The following is a 22,850-nucleotide window of genomic DNA, read 5'->3' as shown; positions in this document are numbered from 1 at the left end:
TTAGAGCACTGTGCCAGTAACCAAAAGGTTGCTAGATTGAATCCCTGAGCTGACAAAGTAAAAGTCTGTTGTTCTGCCCCTGAACAAGGCAGTTAACCCAGAGTTCCTAGGCCGTCATTGAAAATAAGCGTTTGTTCTTGCCTATTTAAACAAAGGTTACATTTTTTTTTTTTTTTTTTTAAGTCTGTAACTGGGCAACTGAACAGTGAATTTCAGTCAATTGAACATTTTACTTGCAATGAATACATTTAATATGCAAATGTATACATTTACAGCCAATTCGAGCAAGTTTCAAATATTTACCAGCAAACAAATGGAAAAATATACAAATATTTACATGCTTGTAAACATTACTTGGAATACAAGACAGATACGTATGCTATATACTTACCAAACAACTTACCATCTTCACAGCCAATATCTGAAAAAAAACCCCACATCTTTATACAAATTTAAAACAATATTTCAACCGGTTAGGCAGGACACAGGTAGCCTTCACACGCCTGAATTCCTCCAGGAGGCAGTCCCAGATGACCCTGGTCACCCAACCTTGCAGTGCCCTACACGGTAACTGTAGGCAATCGTTTTGAAGGAATCTCCAGTTACAAGGTATCTGTAGGAATATGGAAGACAATGTAATTATTAGACTGTTACATCACCAGGTCATTGTGGATTACTAAAGTATAATATCCCTGATAACAAATCATGATAACATTGGATTGATAGATGCATGGGCACACATATGTACATGTGTAGCATGTGACAATAACAGGATCATATCAAGGATAGCAGCACAAATGAACACATAAATACCACTTGAAGCTTGATGATGAGTTGATCATTTGAATCAGCTGTGCAGTGTGAAGGCAGAAACAAAAATGTGCCCATCTTTGAGTCCCCAGAACTGAGAACCACTGCTCTTCATTGGGACATCTTCATATGTAGACTGGCCCACTGTTCCCCGGGCGCCTAGCAACAGCCCTAGCAACAGAAATTAGAACTCATAGAATCCCATTGTGACGTCGAGGGGGACACTATTTGGCACGACAGGCCCTTATACAGCCTACTGTAGGTAGTCTACCTTACTAGTTATAGGTGGTCTCTATGGAAACAAGCCTACCTTACTACACTGAACAACAATATAAATACAATATGTGTTGGTCCCATCATATTACAGAGTATTTTATATATATATATATATATATATATATATATATATATATATATATATATATATATATATATATGTATTATATCAAATAAATGATCTACACAAGTATTTTGTTGTAGATCATTGACAAAAGATGACAATGAAATCTATTTTAATCCACTTTGTAACAACAACAAAATGTGGAACAAGTCAAGGGTTGTGAAGTAAAAAAGCGATTGGTTCATTGAAGCCCTGCCCACAAACCTCAAATATCATCCGCCATTAGTCTGAGCCAACAGATGCCAATGTCTCTCATTGAGGGGATTCCATTAATCTGACCCGGTCTCCAGGGTAGGTACCTCATTGAGGGGATTCCATTAATCTGACCCAGGCTCCAGGGTAGGTGTCTCATTGAGGGGATTCCATCAATCTGACCCAGGCTCCAGGGTAGGTGTCTCATTGAGGGGATTCCATTAATCTGACCCAGGCTCCAGGGTAGATGTCTCATTGAGGGGATTCCATTAATCTGACCCAGGCTCCAGGGTAGGTGTCTCATTGAGGGGATTCCATTAATCTGACCCAGGCTCCAGGGTAGGTGCTCATTGAGGGGATTCCATTAATCTGACCCAGGCTCCAGGGTAGGTGTCTCATTGAGGGGATTCCATTAATCTGACCCAGGCTCCAGGGTAGGTGTCTCATTGAGGGGATTCCATTAATCTGACCCAGGCTCCAGGGTAGGTGTGTTTTGCACCGGGTGAAAGTGAATTGCATTAGTTTAGGAACCGGGCTGCTTCCCGGGGGTGAACCAGGTTCCCCGTTCAAAGCCCAGGACGAAGTCGGCTCAAAACAAAGGAGTAGGATCCTGTGTTTTCACATGCTAAAGTTATAGCTTTAGATTAAAACGCTTTATCTGCCTTCCCAATGAAAACTAGTGTGACATGTCAAGGGCTGGTCCTGTGTTCCATGAGCTGGAATAAGGTCCTATAAATGTTCCATGAGCTGGAATAAGGTCCTATAAATGTTTCATGAGCTGGAATAAGGTCCTATAAATGTTCCATGAGCTGGAATAAGGTCCTATAAATGTTCCATGAGCTGGAATAAGGTCATAGAAATGTTCCATACAAAGAAAAAGATGATTTCTCTCAAATGTTGTGCACACATTATTTTACATCCCTGTTAGGGAGCATTTCTCCTTTGCCAAGATAAGACAATGACTTCAACATGTCTGTCTGTCTGTCTGTCTGTCTGTCTGTCTGTCTGTCTGTCTGTCTGTCTGTCTGTCTGTCTGTCTGTCTGTCTGTCTGTCTGTCTGTCTGTCTGTCTGTCTGTCTGTCTGTCTGTCTGTCTGTCTGTCTGAATGAGCTGAGTCTGGTCATTAGACCCAAGGTCACCCTCTCATATCCCTATCTTCATAACATATGTTATCAACACACACACACACACACACACACACACACACACACACACACACACACACACACACACACACACACACACAAACACAGTGCTGAAAAATCACATGATTTCTGAGAAAGGGGAGCAAAAGCGAAAGTAAAAGTGTGTTCTTACCAGCTGGCAGGAACCCAAGGCTCTCATGGGAACAGACACAGGCATGTATACGCACACACACACACACACACACAACACACACACACACACACACACACACACACACACACACACACACACGGGCACATACGCACACACACACACACAGGAACACACACACACACACACACAGACACACACACACACACACACACACACACACACACACACACACACGGAACACACACGGGCACGTACGCACGCACACACACACACACATACGCACACACGTACCAAACACACACACACACACACACACACACACACACACACACACACACACACACACACACACACACACACTCATCGGAACACACACGGGCACGTACGCACGCACACACACACATACACACACACGTACACACACACACACACACACACACACACACACACATGGGAACACACACGGGCACGTACGCACGCACACACACACATACGCACACACGTATACACACACACACACACACACACATACACACACACACACACACATCGGAACACACACGGGCACGTATACGCACACACACACGGGCAAGTACGCGCACACACACACACACACATGGGAACACACACGGGCACGTATACGCACACACACACGGGCACGTACGCACGCACACACACACACACACGTACACACACGGGCACGTACGCACACACATACACACGTGCACACACACACACGGGCACTTACGCACACACACACACACGGTAACACACACGGGCACGCACACACACACACACACACACACACACACACACACACACACACACACACACACTTATGGGAACTCACATGTAGCCTCGCAGCCTCACATGTAGCCATCTCATAGACTAGACGGAACATATTTAACGTAAATCTTGGACGCTCAAATTACACTGAACAAAAATATAAACGCAACATGTAAAGTGCTTGTTTCATGAGCTGAAATTAAAGAAATGTTCCATACGCACAAAAAGCTTATTTCTCTCACATTTTGTGCAGAAATGTGTTTGCATCCCTGTTAGCGAGCATTTCTCCTTTGCCAAGATAATTCATCCACCTGACAGGTGTGGCATATCAAGAAGCTGATTAAACAGCATGGCCATTACACAGGTTCACCTTGTGCTGGGGACAATAAAAGGCCACTCTAAAAGGTGCAGTTTTGTCAAACAACACAATGCCACAGTCTCAAATTTTGAGGGAGCGTGCAATTGGCATGCTGACTGCAGGAATGCCCACCAGAGCTGTTGCCAGAGAATGTAATGTTAATTTCTCTACCATAAGCCGCTTCCAATGTCGTTTTAGAGAATTTGGCAGTACATCCAACCTGCCTCACAACCGCAGACCATGTGTAACCAGGCCAGCCCAGGACCTCCACATCTGGCTTCTACACCTGCGGGTTCATCAGTGTGTGTGTGTGCGGGGGGGGGGGGGTTCTGCTGAGGAATATTTCTGTCTGTAATAAAGCCCTTTTGTGGGGAAAAAAAAAATTCTGATTGGCTGGGCCTGGCTCCCTAGTGGGTCGGTGGGTCGGCCTGGCTCCCAATTGGGTGGGCCTATGCAACATGCAACAATTTCTAATGTTTTACTGAGTTACAGTTCGTTTAAAGAAATCAGTCAATTAAAATAACTTCAACAGGCCCAACCATGGCTATGCCCTGCCCAGTCATGTGAAATCCATAGATTAGGGCCTAATGAATTTATTTCAATTGACTGATTTCCTTAAACGAAATGTAACTCAGTAAAACCTTAGAAATTGTTGCATGTTGCGTTTAAATTGTTGTTCAGTATATATTCACCCTGTCACACACTCACATACCTGATCAGAACCTCTCTCTCTCTCTTTTTCTCTAACTTTTTCTCTTTTTCTCTCTCTTTTTCTCTCTCCATCTCTCTCTCTCTTTTTTCTCTCTCCTTCTCTCCCTCTCTCCGTCTCTCCATCTCTTTCTCTCTCTCTCTTTTTCTCTCTCTCTCTTTTTCTCTCCCTCTCTCTTTTCTCTCCCTCTCTTTTCTCTCTCTCTCTCTCTCTTTCTCTCTCCCTCTCTCTTTTCTCTCCCTCTCTCTCTCTCTTTTTCTCTTTCTCTCTCTCTCTCTCTCTCTCTCTTTTTCTCTCTTTTTCTCTCTCCATCTCTCTATCTTTTTCTTTTTGGGGGGGGGTGGCAGGTAGACTGGTGGTTAGAGCGTTGTTTAACCGAAAGGTTGCTGGATCAAATCCCTGAGCTGACAAGGTACAAATCTGTCATTCTGCCCCTGAACAAGGCAGTTAACCCACTGTTCCCTGATAGGCCGTCATTGTAAATAAGAATGGGTTCTTAACTGACTTGCCTCGTTAAATAAAGGTCAAATCTCTCTCTCTCTCACACACATCTGATCAGAACCTAACCCCTAGGTACATTAAACAAGTACAGTAGGTATGGAAGCCAAAAAACACTTAGTCACCCTTGTCACAGTCACACCCCTGCTGCAAATTCCTCTCATCACAAAGCAGCTCTCTTCTCCTCCTTACAACACATGCACAGGATTCTCGTCCTCCCCTTTTCACCAGGGGGAGTGTACAGATTTTAATATACCTACAAGGGACCGTTTTAATGAAGTATACAATGTATAACGAAAGAGAACGTTTGGAGGGTTCTTGGAAAACGCGTGCGGTCACAGGACTCCGGACACTTTGAGGGGAGGAGTTACGGTGCCGTGTTCGTTGAACTTTTTTTGGATTTCGTTAAACTCAACATACCGTTTCAGGCAGACGACAGTAAAGGCAACATGGTTGACTGGCAGGCTACTACATCCAAGATCTGTGAAACTTAAGTAGCATATATGGCTACATGTGTCTGAAAACGGGACATGAAAACCTTGACGGTAACGTAATGGTGTGATTTATAGCTTACGCATTGCACGCTGAGTATCTACATTCTTAGAGGGAAGTCTCCCACCACCTACCCATTTGGTTAACGTCGCATGCCTCTCCAGAGAACGGTAAGCGCCTGACGCTCCCCAACTTGCTCCATTTGAAACAAGACTACGGTCATATTTTTGTTGCATTTATCGGGAATATATGAAGGTATTTTACTTTGAATGAAGTTGGGTGGTGTTGTGCTGTATTGGGGTAAACCGATGAATGTATAAAGAATATAAAGAACGTTTGAATGGCAACTGGTGAGCTGTAACTTGAAGTTCGAGACAGTTTGCACAATGAGCTGGTTTGCATGTCCAGGCGTTATAATTGAACCAACCGCAGAGCTGATGACAGTCAGATCGAAAGTGAAAGTGTTTCCTACAACCCGTCTTGCTGCTGCTGCCAGAATCTTCCAGGCACAGTCCTGTTATCGCTCCTCTGATTATGTTTATAACAGCCAATGAATAGGAAGATAAGACACTGTCCTGTTTTTTTAATTTTTAATTTCACCTTTATCTAAAAAGGTAGGCTATTTGGGAACAAGTACTCATTTGCAACTGCGACCTGGCCAAGATAAAGCAAATCAGTTCGACACATACAACAATACAGAGTTACACATGGAATAAACAAACAATACAGTAGAAAAATCTATATACAGCATGTGCAAATGAGGGAGGATAAGAGAGGTAAGGCAATAAATAGGCCATGGTGGCAAAGTAATTACAATATAGCAATTAAACACTGGAATGGTAGGATGGGCAGAAGATGAATGTGCAAGTTGAGATACTGGGGTGCAAAGGAGCAAGATAAATAAATAAATACAGTATGGGGATGAGGTAGATTGGATGGCCTATTTACAGAAGAGCTATGTACAGGTGCAGTGATCTGTGAGCTGCTCTGACAGCTGGTGCTTAAAGCTAGCGAGGGAGGTAAGAGTCTCCAGCTTCAGAGATGTTTGCAGTTCGTTCCAGTCATTGGCAGCAGAGAACTGGAAGGAGAGGCGGCCAAAGGAAGAATTGGCTTTGGGGGTGACCAGTGAGATATACCTGCTTGAGCGCGTGCTACGGGTGTGTGCTCGAAATGTTTTGGTACAGACATGGATAGTAAGATAGCCTGCACAGTTCTATCTCTGCAGTAGATTGCAACATTGCCCCCTTTGGCAGTTCTATTTTGGTGGAAAATGTTATAGTTAGGGATGGAAATTTCAGGGTTTTGGTTGTTTTCCTAAGCCAGGATTCAGACACGGCTAAGACACCTGGGCTGGCAGAATGTGCTAAAGCAGTGTATAAAGCAAACTTAGGGAGTAGGCTTCTAATGTTAACATGCATGAAACCAAGGCTTTTACGGTTACATAAGTCAACAAATGAGAGCACCTGGGGAGTGGGAGTGGAGCTAGGCACTGCAGGACCTGGATTAACCTCCACATCAACAGAGGAGAAGTAGGATAAGGGTACGGCTAAAGGCTATAAGAACTGGCCGTCTAGCACGTTCGGAACAGAGAGTAAAAGGAGCAGGTTTCTGGGCACGATAGCATAGATTCAAGGCATAATGTACAGACAAAGGTATGGTAGGATGTGAATACAGTGGAGGTAAACCTAGGCATTGAGTAATGATGAGAGAGATATAGTCTCTAGAGACGTTTAAACCAGGTGATGTCATCGCATATGTGGGAGGTGGAACAACATGGTTGGTAAAGGCATATTGAGCAGGGCTAGAGGCTCTACAGTGAAATAAGACAGTAATCACTAACCAGGACAGTAATGGACAAGGCATATTGATATTAGGGAGAGGCATGCGTAGCCAAGTGATCGTATGGGTCCAGTGAGTGGTTGGGCTGGCTGGGAACACGGCGATTCAGACAGTTAGCAGGCCGGGGCTAGCAAGCTAGCATAAGGGCCTTAGAGGGACGTCGCGATGGGGGAAAGTCTGTTTTTGCCTCCTCGTGCGGTGACGTCGATAGACCAGTTGTGGAATTAGTAGGGTTCCAAGTGGCAGAGGGGTCCAAGTCCAATTGGAAAAATGGGTCTAGTGGTCCAAGAAACTGGCCGATGGATCAGCTAACAGTCCAATGTGCTCTAGATAGCTAGCAGGCCGCAGTTAGCAGAATGGGCCTTCAGGGGACGTCACGCCTGAGGGGCATGTTGGGATCCTCGGGCAGATTATGTCGGTATTCCAGTCGTGAAGGATCGGCGGGGTTCCGTGCCCCGTACCGGCAGTAGAAGGGGTCTGGATATTGTAGCTGAGGAGTGGGCTTCAGGAGTAGCCCAGGAGCCCTAGCCGGGAGATGGGTCTAGCATGGGCTAGCTCCAGGCTAGTTGGTGTTTGCTCCGGGACGGAAACGTTAGCCAGGAGTAGTCAACCCGGGTTGCGGTTAGCTAGCTGCCATGATCCAGATGAAAAGGTTCAGAGTTTGCGTTAGGAATCCGGGGATATGGAGAGAAAAATAGGTCCGGTATGCTCTGGTTTGAAACGCGTTGTACGAACTGGCGAGAGCTTTCCGAGCTAAAGGTTAGCTGATGACCGCTAGCAGTGGTTAGCTGACTGATAGCCGATAGCTAGATAGCTAGCTAGCTTCAGTTGAGGTATTCCAGTTCGGAGGTAAATAGAAATACTTTAGAAAAAAAACAGATCCACACCACATTGGGTGAGGCAGGTTGCAGGAGAGTATTTAGAAGTTGAGGTTTAGGACATTTTTTTAAAAGAATGTGAAGAAAATGATATAAAAAGATATATACATGGGACGCGACATGACAAAGACATCTGACAGCTACGCCATCTTCGATGTTGATGTTAACAGCTAGAACTAGGAAGATAAGACACTGTCCTGTTAGCAGCTCTAACTAGGAAGATAAGACACTGTCCTGTTAACAGCTAGAACTAGGAAGATAAGACACTGTCCTGTTAGCAGACTAGGAAGATAGACTGTCCTTGGTAACTAGGAAGATAAGACACTGTCCTGTTAGCAGCTCTAACTAGGAAGATAAGACACTGTCCTGTTAACAGCTAGAACTAGGAAGATAAGACACTGTCCTGTTAGCAGCTATAACTAGGAAGATAAGACACTGTCCTGTTAGCAGCTCGAACTAGGAAGATAAGACACTGTCCTGTTAGCAGCTAGAACTAGGAAGATAAGACACTGTCCTGTTAGCAGCTCTAACTAGGAAGATAAGACACTGTCCTGTTAACAGCTAGAACTAGGAAGATAAGACACTGTCCTGTTAGCAGCTCTAACTAGGAAGATAAGACACTGTCCTGTTAGCAGCTAGAACTAGGAAGATAAGACACTGTCCTGTTAGCAGCTCTAACTAGGAAGATAAGACACTGTCCTGTTAGCAGCTAGAACTAGGAAGATAAGACACTGTCCTGTTAGCAGCTAGAACTAGGAAGATAAGACACTGTCCTGTTAGCAGCTCGAACTAGGAAGATAAGACACTGTCCTGTTAGCAGCTAGAACTAGGAAGATAAGACACTGTCCTGTTAGCAGCTCGAACTAGGAAGATAAGACACTGTCCTGTTAGCAGCTCGAACTAGGAAGATAAGACACTGTCCTGTTAGCAGCTAGAACTAGGAAGATAAGACACTGTCCTGTTAGCAGCTAGAACTAGGAAGATAAGACACTGTCCTGTTAGCAGCTAGAACTAGGAAGATAAGACACTGTCCTGTTAGCAGCTAGAACTAGGAATATAAGACACTGTCCTGTTAGCAGCTAGAACTAGGAAGATAAGACACTGTCCTGTTAGCAGCTAGAACTAGGAAGATAAGACACTGTCCTGTTAGCAGCTAGAACTAGGAAGATACGACACTGTGCTGTTAGCAGCTAGAACTAGGAAGATACGACACTGTCCTGTTAGCAGCTAGAACTAGGAAGATACGACACTGTGCTGTTAGCAGCTAGAACTAGGAAGATAAGACACTGTCCTGTTAGCAGCTAGAACTAGGAAGATAAGACACTGTCCTGTTAGCAGCTAGAACTAGGAATATAAGACACTGTCCTGTTAGCAGCTAGAACTAGGAAGATACGACACTGTCCTGTTAGCAGCTAGAACTAGGAAGATAAGACACTGTCCTGTTAACAGCTAGAACTAGGAAGATAAGACACTGTGTGTGATTATTTGTTTTATTTTTTAAATCAAAATCAAATGTTATTGGTCACATACACATATTTAGCAAATGTTATTGCGGGTGTAGCGAAATGCTTGGCAGGTCAATGAAGAACACATTGTTATTTAGAATGATTGCCTGGCAAGAAGCAAAAAGCCTCCTGTGGGGCAGGGGGGCGGGGATTAAAAGAAAGGGGGCTCCCGAGTGGCGCAGCGGTCTAAGGCACTGCATCTCAGTGCTAGAGTCGTCGCTACAGACCCTGGTTCCATTCCAGGCTGTATGACAGCGGTCTAAGGCACTGCATCTCAGTGCTAGAGTCGTCGCTACAGACCCTGGTTCCATTCCAGGCTGTATTACAGCGGTCTAAGGCACTGCATCTCAGTGCTAGAGTCGTCGCTACAGACCCTGGTTCCATTCCAGGCTGTATCACAGCGGTCTAAGGCACTGCATCTCAGTGCTAGAGTCGTCGCTACAGACCCTGGTTCCATTCCAGGCTGTATCACAGCGGTCTAAGGCACTGCATCTCAGTGCTAGAGTCGTCGCTACAGACCCTGGTTCCATTCCAGGCTGTATGACAGCGGTCTAAGGCACTGCATCTCAGTGCTAGAGTCGTCGCTACAGACCCTGGTTCCATTCCAGGCTGTATGACAGCGGTCTAAGGCACTGCATCTCAGTGCTAGAGTCGTCGCTACAGACCCTGGTTCCATTCCAGGCTGTATCACAGCGGTCTAAGGCACTGCATCTCAGTGCTAGAGTCGTCGCTACAGACCCTGGTTCCATTCCAGGCTGTATGACAGCGGTCTAAGGCACTGCATCTCAGTGCTAGAGTCGTCGCTACAGACCCTGGTTCCATTCCAGGCTGTATTACAGCGGTCTAAGGCACTGCATCTCAGTGCTAGAGTCGTCACTACAGACCCTGGTTCCATTCCAGCCTGTATAACAACCGGCCGTGATTGGGAGTCCCACAGGGCGGCGCACAATTGGCCCAGTGTCCTCCGGGGTTTGGCCAGGGGTAGACCGTCATTGTAAATAACAATTTGTTCTTAACTGACTTGCCTGGTTAAATAAAGTTTAAATACATATATAAAAAACATGGAGAACATAGACAGAACACTCTTGGCAACAGCACAGATACACTACATGACCAAAAGTATGTGGACACCTGCTCCTCGAACATCTCATTCCAAAATCATGGGTATTAATATGGAGTTGGTCCCGCATTTGCTGCTATAAAAGCCTGCAGTCTTCTGGGAAGGATTTCCACTAGATGTTGGACCAACATTAAACACCACCACATGGTACAGCATTAACTAGGACCGATAACACCACCAGGGACAAAGTAGACAGAGACACCACTATGTTAGATGAAGGGAGACATATTAAACACCTACACATGGTACAGCATTAACTAGGACAGATGACACCACTACACTACAAGAAGGGAGACCACAAGGTTACATGAAGGGAGATCCACAGCAACGACATGGCAGACCATAATACAAGCAGCACAATCAGCAGCCTGCATTACTGGGTTCCCATAACAACTACAGCTGTCCATGACGGAGTCCTTGAAACCTGAGATGGAGACTGAACTTTCCAGCGTTAGTGGTTCCTGTAGTGTGTGTGTGTGTGTGTGTGTGTGTGTGTGTGTGTGTGTGTGTGTGTGGCCTATGTTATTATACAACATCTCAATAACACTGTCGCCTGTCTGTCTGTCTCTTCTCCCAGGATCTCTCCAGATCATTCCGGATCTCTCTCTCCTCACCCCTATAGTGGATTTGGATATGTGATAGTGATCCACCAATGGGATGGTAGGGATCTGGTGATGGGGGATCCAGTGGAGGGCTCTCTTCTGTATGATGGTCAGAGACACTCTGGCAGCAACCACAGTGGAACCATCGCAGAACCACACGGCACCCACACAGAACCAGGACGGAACCCAGCAGCTTCCAGGGAAAACCCTAGAACACGTAGAACAACAGAACCGCGTTCAAGAACAACAGAACCAAGTCCTAGAACTCGAGAACTTAGAACTCCTAGGTCAAGAGAATGAACTCTTAGAACAACAGAACTTAGAACAACAGAACCAAGTCCTAGAACTCGAGAACTTAGAACTCCTAGGTCAAGAGAATGAACTCTTAGAACAACAGAACTTAGAACAACAGATCCAACTCTTAGAACTAGAGAATACAGTCCAGACCAGCACAGACAACCTGACCAGACCTCCAGACAAGACCAGTTCTGGCGGTCCTCTCCATCTCTGGTGGCCTCAACAGAGCAGCTTTAGAACGGCTAGACCCAGTATCCCTCTCCCCTGGCCAAGCCCCAGACCCTGCCTTCTCCCCATTCCTCTCCCCTGCCTCAGACCCCCTCTCCACTTGCCCGATCCGATCCCAGACTACTGGACCACACACCTCCGGCCCTTCTTCAGCCAGCAGGAGTATGTTCTAGTGCGACACACACACCGTCAGCTGGTTCACAGTGGCTACTACTGGGGCCCTATGGAGATGGAGGAGGCCCACCGCACACTTCTACACACACCGCCTGGGAGCTTCCTCATCAGGTATACACCACACACTTCTACACACACCGCCTGGGAGCTTCCTCATCAGGTATACACCACACACTTCTACACACACCGCCTGGGAACTTCCTCATCAGGTATACACCACACTATTCTACACATACCGCCTGGGAGCTTCCTCATCAGGTATACACCACACTATTCTACACACACCGCCTGGGAGCTTCCTCATCAGGTATACACCACACCATTCTACACACACCACCCTGGAGCTTCCTCATCAGGTAAACACCACACCATTCTACACACACCGCCTGGGAGCTTCCTCATCAGGTATACACCACACACTTCTACACACACCGCCTGGGAACTTCCTCATCAGGTATACACCACACTATTCTACACACACCGCCTGGGAGCTTCCTCATCAGGTATACACCACACTATTCTACACACACCGCCTGGGAGCTTCCTCATCAGGTATACACCACACCATTCTACACACACCACCCTGGAGCTTCCTCATCAGGTAAACACCACACCATTCTACACACACCGCCTGGGAGCTTCCTCATCAGGTATACACCACACACACACATTGTTCCTCGTAAGGAAACAAACAAGCACACCCCTCCTCCCTGCTGTTCCGTCCTGTGTAACGTTGTGCTGTCATGTGGTTGTGTGGTTGCCAGGGACAGCAGTCAGCCAGACGTCTTCTTCACCCTCAGTTACCATGGTGACCAGGGGCCCATCAGTGTCCGCGTCCTCTTAACCAGTCAGAGGTTCCGCCTCAACGGCAGTAACAAGGCCTTTGATTCATTGTTCGCCTTGCTGCAGTTCTACATGGAGTCATCCCATAGGCGGCTGCGGAGGGCGTGGCGCAGGGAGCGACCGATGACCTTACAGCAGCTGTGTAGGGGGCGAATCATCGAGTTGTACGGAGCGGAGAGGATAGATTCACTACCTGAGCTTAACCAGGTGGTCACACAGTATCTACAGGACTATCCTTATAGTATATAGACTCACCCTCCTACTGGAGAGTTTGGGGACCAGTTCCATTTCAACAGACTGAAACTCTCTGGACGGTACTGACCAAAACTAAAATGGAATGGAGCCCCAGAAAACTGAATATGAATTTGCTGTTTCTTACCCTCTCTGTCTCTGGTCTGTTGTTCTGTCTCTGGTCTGTGGTTCTTATCTGTGTGGTTCTGGTTCTGTGGTTCGGTCTGTGGTTCTGTCTCTGGTCTGTGGTTCTGTCTGTGGTTCTGTCTCTGGTCTGTGGTTCTGGTCTCTCTGTGGTTCTGTCTCTTGGGCCTGTTCTATGGCTGGTCATGTACTGTAGTTCTGGTCTGTGGTTCTGAAGGTTCAGTGGGTTGGTTTCCCAACCTTTATTCCTTATTCTAAACTGGATCTAATCATTTTTTCCCTCATCAATCTACACACAATACCCCATAATGACATCACAATACCCCATAATGATATCACAATACCACATAATGACATCACAATACCCCACAATGGCAAAGCGAAAACAGGTTTTTAGAATTTGGGGCAAAAAATAAAACAGATACCTTATTTACATAAGTATTCAGACCCTTTACTATGAGACTTGAAATTGAGCTCAGGTGCAACCTGTACATTGATCATCCTTGAGATGTTTCTACGACTTGACTGGAGTCCACCTGTGGTAAATTCAATAGATTTGATTTGGAAAGGCACACACCTGTCTATATAAGGTCCCACAGTTGACAGTGCATGTCAGAGCAAAGACCAAGCCATGATGTTGATGGAATTGTCCGTAGAGCTCCGAGATGACAGGATTTTGTCGAGGCACAGATCTGGGGAAGGGTACCAAAAAATGTCTGCAGCATTGAAGCAAAACAGTGGCCTCCATCATTCTGAAATGGAAGAATTTTGGAACCAACAAGACTTCCTAGAGCTGGCTGCCCAGACAAACTGACCAATCAGGGGAGCAAGGCCTTGGTCAGTCTTTACTAATGACATGCTACATGCTATTGAGTAAAGGCAGAGTGTCTATGTATGCGGATGACTCAACACTATACATGTCAGCTACTACAGCGACAGAAATGACTGCAACACTTAACAAAGAGCTGCAGTTAGTTTCGGAGTGGGTAGCAAGGAATAAGTTAGTCCTAAATATTTCCAAAACTAAAAGCATTGTATTTGGGACAAATCATTCACTAAACCCTAAACCTCAACTACCTCTCGTAATGAATAATGTGGAAATTGCGCAAGTTGAGGTGACTAAACTGCTTGGAGCAGGTGTGGACTGAAACAATAATAATTTGGTTTTCTGTGTAATGTAAGTGCCTTAATGTGTTTGGACCCCAGGAAGAGTAGCTGCCTTGGCAGGAACTAATGGGGATCCATAATAAATACAAATACAAACCTGATGGTCACTCTGACAGAGCTCCAGAGTTCCTCTGTGGAGATGGGAGAACCTGCAGCACTCCACCAATCAGGCCTTTAAGGTAGAGTAGTCACAGAAGCCACTCCTCAGTAAAGGGCACACGACAGCCGCTTGGAGTTTGCAAAAATGCACCTAAAGGACTCTCAAGATTTTCTGGTCTGATGGCCTGAATGCCAAGTGTCACATCTGGAGCATACTTGGCACCATCCCTATGGTGAAGCATGGTGGTGGAGGAATCATGATGTGGGGATGTTTTTCAGTGGCAGGGCCTGGGAGACTGGTCAGGATCGAGGCAAAGATGAACGGAGCAAAGTTCAGAGAGATCCTTGATGAAAACCTGCTCCAGAGCACTCAGGACCTCAGACTGGGGGCGAAGGTTCACCTTCCAACAGGACAACGACCCTAAGCACACAGCCAAGACAACGCAGGAGTGGCTTCGGGACAAGTCTCTGAATGTCTTTGAGTGGCACAGCCAAACCTGGACTTGAACCCAAAGATACTTCAACAAAGTACTGAGTAAAGGGTCTGAATACTTATGGAAATGTTATATTTAAGTTTTTTTATTTTGAATAAATTAGCAAACATTTATAAAAACCTGTTTTTGCTTTGTCATTATGGGGTATTGTGTGTAGATTGATGAGGGGTGGGCACAATTTAATACATTTTATAAGGCTGTAATGTAACAAAATGTGAAAAAAGTGAAGGGGTCTGAATATTTTCCGGATTAACTACATATTGAATGTTGAATGTGTGTTAACTGTACAGCTGTTGTCTTATGATCAACGTGCGTCTGTTAAATATAGCAAAGACTTCTTCAGCGTTTTCTATGTTATTTAAAAATGAATACAATATTTTGATACTGTTTCATGATAAAATTACTGCTTGACACACACACACACACACACACACACACACACACACACACACCACACACACAAAAGGAGACAGGAGAGCAGGAATGAAAGGAGGGAATAAGGTAGAGTTTTGACTTTATTGTTGGAACGGGCGCTGCTAGTGAGCCGCTAACCGTTGGTTGTTGGGAGTGACAGCGACATGAGCTGGTCAGAGCGGGTAAGAACGTAAACACTTATTACTGATGAAAAAAATCTCATAAAAAAAACAGTCCGTTACTACCTAACAAAACATAAAACAAGTCTTAGCAACAGCTTAAGTACCCCAGATGACCGGATAGCCTACTGTATAATACGGCTAAATGTAGGCTATATTAAAATAGCAACGTAGCGTGTTTCTCTCACAAAAAGAAAGTTCGCATCTCTCTTTCCAGATGATGCTGATGCGAGAGCATCTCTCTCCGTCTCTTTGGTGGGTTAGATAGGAGGTCCAGTCGGACCCATTTCACTGCGACACCTGCTCTAATCTATCCACCATTAACAACGGACAGGGCTGTCAGAACAGACCTATTGAGCAAATAGTGGACAGGTCTGGACTACAACACCCGTCTATCGCTCACAATGAAACAGGTAGGCTAGGTTGCGTGTGTTGTTGTTTTAATTAAATCCTTTCTCCGGTCGGTCGGTAGCTAGTGGTTTGTGTGATTACGGTTGTGTGTGCACCGGTTCAGGGTGGTCTCGTGGACGACACGGAGGATGTGGAGTTGGATTTCAGTACCGAGGAGGAGGAGCAGAGAGCGCTCAGGGGGGCAAAGATCCGGTAAGGGAGAGACCAGAGAAGGAACCTACCCTCTATAGGTCTACATGGATGTACCCAGTAATAGAGACTAGAGCAGTAACCTACCCTCTATAGGTCTACATGGATGTACCCAGTAATAGAGACTAGAGAGGTAACCTACCCTCTATAGGTCTACATGGATGTACCCAGTAATAGAGACTAGAGCAGTAACCTACCCTCTATAGGTCTACATGGATGTACCCAGTAATAGAGACTAGAGCAGTAACCTACCCTCTATAGGTCTACATGGATGTATAGTACGAGTCAGGAGTTTGGACACACCTTCTCATTAAAGGGTTTTTCTTTAATTTGACTATTTTCTACATTGTATAATAATATTGACGACATCAAAACTATGAAATAGCACATATGGAATCATGTAGTAACCAAAAAAGTGTTAAACAAATCAAAACATATTTTATATTTGAGATTCTTCAAAGTAGCCACCCTTTGCCTTGATGGCAGCTTTGCACATTCTTGGAATTCTCTCAACCAGCTTCATGAGGTAGTCACCTGGAATGCATTTCAATTAACAGGTGTGCCTTGTTAAAAGTTAATTTGTGGAATTTCTTTCCTTCTTAATGCATTTGAGCCAATCAGTTGTGTTGTGACAAGGTAGGGGTGGTATACAGAAGATAGCCCTATTTGGTAAAAGACCAAGTCCATATTATGGCAAGAACAGCTCAAATAAGCAAAGAGAAACGACAGTCCATCATTACTCTAAGACATGAAGGTCAGTCAATCTGGAAAATGGCAAGTTTCTTCAAGTACAGTCATATCTGCAGCAGAGGTAACTCTGGTTCTTCCTTTTCTGTGGCGGTCCTCGTGATAGACAATGTCATCATAGCGCTTGATGGTTTTTCGACAGTACTTGAAGTAACTTGACATTTTCCGTATTGACTGACCTTCATGTCTTAAAATAATGATGGACTGTCGTTTCTCTTTGCTTATTTGAGCTGTTCTTGCCATAATATGGACTTGGTCTTTTACCAAATAGGGCTATCTTCTGTATACCACCCCTACCTTGTCACAGCACAACTGATTGGCTCAAATGCATTAAGAAGGAAAGAAATTCCACACATTTAAAAAAAAATGGACACCTGTTAATTGAAATGCATTCCAGGTTACTACCTCATGAAGCTGGTTGAGAAAATGCCAAGAATGTGCAAAGCTGTCATCAAGGCAAAGGGTGGCTACTTTGGTTACTACATGATTCCATATGTGTTATTTCATAGTTTTGATGTCTTCACCATTATTCTACAATGTAGAAAATAGTAAAAATAAAGAAAAACCATTGAATGAGTAGGTGTGTCCAAACCTTTGACTGGTACTGTTTATATATTCTACAATTTTCGCTTTTTGGATATAAAAATTGTAAAATTACCAGGTTTGAAATTATTCTGTTTAAGTTTGACTGTCTGATTGACTGGCTGATTGACTGACTGGCTGATTGACTGACTGGCTGATTGACTGACTTTCCAGACATCCCCTCGCCTCCTTCCTGCACCTGTTCTTCCGAGTGGCTGCCATAGTAACCTACCTGCTCTGTGATTGGTTCACCAAGAGCTTTACTTCCTGCTTCATTATGATCATCACTCTGCTGTCCTGCGACTTCTGGTCCGTTAAGGTGAGAACACACACACACACACACACACACACACACACACACACACTTTCTCACGTGTGTGTGTGTCAGAATGTGACAGGCAGGTTGTTGGTGGGTCTGCGATGGTGGAACCAGATCGATGAGGATGGGAGAAGCCTCTGGGTGTTTGAGGACAGGAAGGTGAGACGCTGGTGTGTGGAAGGCAATGCAGTTCTAAGTTGGTGTTGTGTTGTGTAGTCCTCTGATGTCTATGTGTGTAGTCCTCTCCCCAGGCCGGTGGTACGGAGGTGGAGGCCAGGATCTTCTGGTCGGGTCTGATCATCTGTCCTCTCATCTGGACCGGCTTCTTCTTCACTACCCTGTTCTGTCTGAACATACACTGGCTGGTAACACACACACACACACACACACACACACACACACACACACACACACACACACACACACACACACACACACACAAACACACACAACGGCTGCATTGGACCCTGTCAGGATACAGAAAGAATCTCCTTTCCATACTTCTGAAACAGAGCAGTACCTTCTTCTCCATACAGCTAGACTGACCATAACAGCTGAAACAGAGCAGTACCTTCTTGTCCATACAGCTAGACTGACCATAACAGCTGAAACAGAGCAGTACCTTGTTCTCCATACAGCTAGACTGACCATAACAGCTGAAACAGAGCAGTACCTTCTTCTCCATACAGCTAGACTGACCATAACAGCAGAAACAGAGCAGTACCTTGTTCTCCATACAGCTAGACTGACCATAACAGCTGAAACAGAGCAGTACCTTCTTCTCCATACAGCTAGACTGACCATAACAGCTGAAACAGAGCAGTACCTTCTCCTCCATACAGCTAGACTGACCATAACAGCTGAAACAGAGCAGTACCTTGTTCTCCATACAGCTAGACTGACCATAACAGCTGAAACAGAGCAGTACCTTCTCCATTGTAAGTTAAAGAAAGTTAGAGGAAATTGTCAAAATAAAACTGATATGATAATTGGATAAGTCTCCACCCCCTTGAGTTAAGTCTCCACTTAAGTCTCCACCCCCCTGAGTTAAGTCCCCTGAGTTAAGTCTCCATCCCCCCTGAGTTAAGTCTCCACCCCCCCTGAGTTAAGTCTCCACACCCCTGAGTTAAGTCTCCATCCCCCCTGAGTTAAGTCTCCATCCCCCCTGAGTTAAGTCTCCATCCCCCCTGAGTTAAGTCTCCATCCCCCCTGAGTTAAGTCTCCATCCCCCCTGAGTTAAGTCTCCACACCCCTGAGTTAATACTTGGTGAAAGCACCTTTGGCAGCCATTAAAGCTATCAATAAATGTCATTAAGAGTCTATCAACTTTACCCAACTCTGCCGTGCAGGTTTTCTATAGCCGCTGTACGTGACCGAGACGACTAAATATCAGTGCTACTTATCTGCACTCGTAACCAAGGCTGTCCAAGTGTGTGATACAAGGGGCTGGTATTTAAGAAGCTTGTCAGCAACAGGCAGGTTCCATGTAACAGTCAAATGAGCAGCCCACCTCCAGAATCAGCACCTCCCTCTGGTCTCCCCCCACAACAACAATATCTGCTGTATTTTGTACACAATAAAACACACACACAGACTCACGTACTCCCTCTCCCCCCAGGTGTTGGTGGTAGCCAGTATCTCTCTCCAGGTGGCAAATCTATATGGTTACCTGCGCTGCAAGAACGGCAGACAGGAAGCCCCACCCACATCCACTTCCTCTTTCCTGCAGGGACAGCACTTCCTCCACCGGGTGAGGTTAGGGGTTAGAGGTGAGGGGTTAGAGGTTATAGTCAGTTGTCCAGGTTAATCCCTCTCTGTCTGTTTCATAATGACTATGACTAGTAGAGATCAGGGGTTAGAGGTTATAGTCAGTGTTGGGGAGTAGTAGAGGTCAGGGGTTAGAGGTTAGAGGTTATAGTCAGTGTTGGGGAGTAGTAGAGGTCAGGGGTTAGAGGTTATAGTCAGTGTTGGGGAGTAGTAGAGGTCAGGGGTTAGAGGTTGTAGTCATTGTTGGGGAGTAGTAGAGGTCAGGGGTTAGAGGTTGTAGTCAGTGTTGGGGAGTAGTAGAGGTCAGGGGTTAGAGGTTGTAGTCAGTGTTGGGGAGTAGTAGAGGTTAGAGGTTATAGGCAGTGTTGGGGAGTAGTAGAGGTCAGAGGTTAGAGGTTATAGTCAGTGTTGGGGAGTAGTAGATGTCAGGGGTTAGAGGTTATAGTCAGTGTTGGGGAGTAGTAGAGGTCAGAGCTTAAAGTCAGTGTTGGGGAGTAGTAGAGGTTAAAGGTTATTTTGTGCCCAATAGAAATGAATGGTCGCCAGTTTGATGTAGTCATTGCATGCTACGAATATGGGACCAAATACTGCACTTTTGACTACTTTATTTTAAAAAATCTTTAGGGGTGTCAATAATGTTTAGGGGTGTCAATAATCTTTAAGGGTGTCAATAATATTAAGGGGTGTCAATAATATTAAGGGGTGTCAATAATATTTAGGAGTGTCAATAATATTTAGAGGTGTCAATAATCTTTTAAGGGTGTCAATAATATTAAGGGGTGTCAATAATATTTAGGGGTGTCAATAATATTTAGAGGTGTCAATAATATTTAGGGGTGTCAATAATATTTAGAGGTGTCAATAATATTTAGGGGTGTCAATAATATTTAGGGGTGTCAATAATATTTAGAGGTGTCAATAATATTTAAGGGTGTCAATAATATTAAGGTGTGTCAATAATATTATGGGTCGTATAAAATAATTTCCAAATATTTTTGAGCCTAGAATATAGCTCAGTATTTGAATTCATTTTTTTATACAGTCATTATTGATCATCTTTATCAAGGGCTAATTTCAGACCCCACTGTAATCCAACTAGTCATTTAAGTACAATTTGCAGTAACTTGGTGGTAGTTTATTTACTTTTTTACCATGTATTAGTGGAGCTAACTCCTGAAACTACCCACTACATATTTCACATAGAAATAAAATGAATCTCTCCCCGGCCACTGGGCTAAGACTCCCTCTCTGGCTGTCACACAGATCATACTACACTGCTACCATCTGAGACTCCCTCTCTGGCTGTCACACAGATCATACTACACTGCTACCATCTGAGACTCCCTCTCTGGCTGTCACACAGATCATACTACACTGCTACCATCTGAGACTCCCTCTCTGGCTGTCACACAGATCATACTACACTGCTACCATCTGAGACTCCCTCTCTGGCTGTCACACAGATCATACTACACTGCTACCATCTGAGACTCCCTCTCTGGCTGTCACACAGATCATACTACACTGCTACCATCTGACGACAAAGGGATGTGTTCTGGCAGACATGTTTCTTAATGTTGTATTACATGGCCTGCCTGTTTCACGACTAGCCTGGACAATAATGACAGTCATTTAAGAAACAGGCAGGGAGGGACTAACCTGGACAATAATGACATCTTTAATTGGTCCAGTAAGAAACCCCTATTGTGACTTTTTGTTTTGCTACTCTGTTCTCTAATGAACAGGACCCTGTGTGACTGGTCTCCTCTGTTCTCTAATGAACAGGACCCTGTGTGACTGGTCTCCTCTGTTCCTGGTATTTCAGCCTGATATCATCTCTAGAATGCTGTGATGGAATAGGAATCACCTGCAGCTGCCTTCTTCTCTCTCTCTCTCTCTCTGTGTGTGTGTGTGTGTGTGTGTGTGTGTGTGTGTGTGTGTGTGTGTGTGTGTGTGTGTGTGTGTGTGTGTGTGTGTGTGTGACAGACAGAGCAGGAAATGTTCTGGAACTCAGAAGGGGATTTACAGAAGCCTCTCCAAGGCCTCCCAACATCAAAGCTACTGGAATTACATTAGTTTCATATTCAGCATTTTAATTATTTTGATTTAAATTTATATTTCTATGAATATATACAGTATTTTTTACTTCTGATGATGTTATAATCTGTTTCCTGTCTGTCTGATGGCTAATAGAACAAACACACCTTTCTGTTTCCTGTCTGTCTGATGGCTAATAGAACAAACACACCTTTCTGTTTCCTGTCTGTCTGATGGCTAATAGAACAAACACACCTTTCTGTTTCCTGTCTGTCTGATGGCTAATAGAACAAACACACCTTTCTGTTTCCTGTCTGTCTGATGGCTAATAGAACAAACACACCTTTCTGTTTCCTGTCTGTCTGATGGCTAATAGAACAAACACACCTTTCTGTTTCCTGTCTGTCTGATGGCTAATAGAACAAACACACCTTTCTGTTTCCTGTCTGTCTGATGGCTAATAGAACAAACACACCTTTCTGTTTCCTGTCTGTCTGATGGCTAATAGAACAAACACACCTTTCTGTTTCCTGTCTGTCTGATGGCTAATAGAACAAACACACCTTTCTGTTTCCTGTCTGTCTGATGGCTAATAGAACAAAAACATCTTCCTGTTTCCTGTCTGTCTGATGAACATAATTAAAACACTGAAGAATTGAAGCGGTGTCTCTCATTCTGGATGTAATATTGTGTTTGTGCTGTTTTATTGAGGTTAATATACTGACTATGACTGTGATATGTGGTTGAGGATAACGGGGCGGCAGGTAGCCTAGTGGTTGGAAGAGCCGAAACGGTGAAAAATCTGTCGACGTGCCCTTGAGCAAGGCACTTAACCCTCATTTGCTCTAGGGGCGCCGTAATACTACGGCTGACTCTGTTAAACAACACATTTCACTGCACCTATCTGGTGTATGTGACAATAAAATATATACAGTGCATTCGGAAAAGTATTCAGACCCCTTGACTTTTTCCACATTTTGTTACGTTACCGCCTTGTTCTAAAATGTATTCAATTATTATTTTTCCTCCTCATCAATCTA

At 44.8% G+C, this 22,850-nt stretch overlaps 2 protein-coding genes and 1 long non-coding RNA gene across 7 annotated transcripts; 2 read left to right on the top strand and 1 right to left on the bottom strand.

Annotated features, from left to right (window-relative positions):
- Window positions 1–557: 557 nt before the first annotated feature.
- LOC123731979 (uncharacterized) lies at window positions 558–2,006 on the bottom strand. Its single transcript, XR_006762954.1, has 3 exons — window positions 1,415–2,006; window positions 814–981; window positions 558–613 (listed from the first exon to the last, which is right to left on the bottom strand). It is a non-coding gene; the product is annotated as an uncharacterized lncRNA (long non-coding RNA).
- A 3,025-nt stretch (window positions 2,007–5,031) lies between these two features.
- On the top strand, window positions 5,032–13,719 carry LOC106593218 (suppressor of cytokine signaling 1). Of its 3 annotated transcripts, none has more exons than XM_045711343.1 (3): window positions 5,032–5,714; window positions 11,464–12,298; window positions 12,952–13,719. In XM_045711343.1, the coding sequence occupies exons 2-3, from the start codon at window positions 11,592–11,594 to the stop codon at window positions 13,277–13,279; spliced, it is 1,035 nt and encodes a 344-aa protein (XP_045567299.1). In that variant the 5' UTR covers window positions 5,032–5,714; window positions 11,464–11,591; the 3' UTR covers window positions 13,280–13,719. The 3 variants fall into 3 exon arrangements, with proteins under 3 accessions (XP_045567299.1, XP_045567287.1, XP_045567294.1); XM_045711331.1 differs by having other exon boundaries at window positions 11,464–12,592; window positions 12,838–13,719; XM_045711338.1 differs by having other exon boundaries at window positions 11,464–12,837; window positions 12,952–13,231.
- A 1,435-nt stretch (window positions 13,720–15,154) lies between these two features.
- LOC106593219 (Golgi apparatus membrane protein TVP23 homolog A) lies at window positions 15,155–22,470 on the top strand. Of its 3 annotated transcripts, XM_045711349.1 has the most exons (7): window positions 15,155–16,171; window positions 16,273–16,361; window positions 17,862–18,006; window positions 18,076–18,165; window positions 18,246–18,371; window positions 19,625–19,775; window positions 21,559–22,470. In XM_045711349.1, the coding sequence occupies exons 1-7, from the start codon at window positions 16,163–16,165 to the stop codon at window positions 21,867–21,869; spliced, it is 921 nt and encodes a 306-aa protein (XP_045567305.1). In that variant the 5' UTR covers window positions 15,155–16,162; the 3' UTR covers window positions 21,870–22,470. The 3 variants fall into 3 exon arrangements, with proteins under 3 accessions (XP_045567305.1, XP_045567314.1, XP_045567302.1); XM_045711358.1 differs by lacking the exon at window positions 18,076–18,165; XM_045711346.1 differs by having other exon boundaries at window positions 17,862–18,165.
- Window positions 22,471–22,850: the final 380 nt, after the last annotated feature.

The sequence above is a fragment of the Salmo salar genome, chromosome ssa02, assembly GCF_905237065.1.
Source record: "Salmo salar chromosome ssa02, Ssal_v3.1, whole genome shotgun sequence".
Classification (NCBI taxonomy): domain Eukaryota; kingdom Metazoa; phylum Chordata; class Actinopteri; order Salmoniformes; family Salmonidae; genus Salmo; species Salmo salar.
The sequence above is the reverse complement of the archived record's forward strand: the minus strand, read 5'-3'. Positions and strand labels throughout refer to the sequence as shown.

Excerpts from the sequence above, each read along its gene's own strand:
- LOC106593218 (XM_045711331.1), top strand. The coding sequence starts at position 11,592 with ATGATGGTCAGAGACACTCTGGCAGCAACCACAGTGGAACCATCGCAG. Across the intron at positions 12,593-12,837 it reads CCTGGGAGCTTCCTCATCAG|GTATACACCACACACACACA; the intron begins GTATACACCACA and ends CTTCCTCATCAG.
- LOC106593219 (XM_045711346.1), top strand. Across the intron at positions 18,166-18,245 it reads GGGTGTTTGAGGACAGGAAG|TCCTCTCCCCAGGCCGGTGG; the intron begins GTGAGACGCTGG and ends CTATGTGTGTAG. Across the intron at positions 19,776-21,558 it reads GGTGAGGTTAGGGGTTAGAG|GACCCTGTGTGACTGGTCTC; the intron begins GTGAGGGGTTAG and ends TCTAATGAACAG.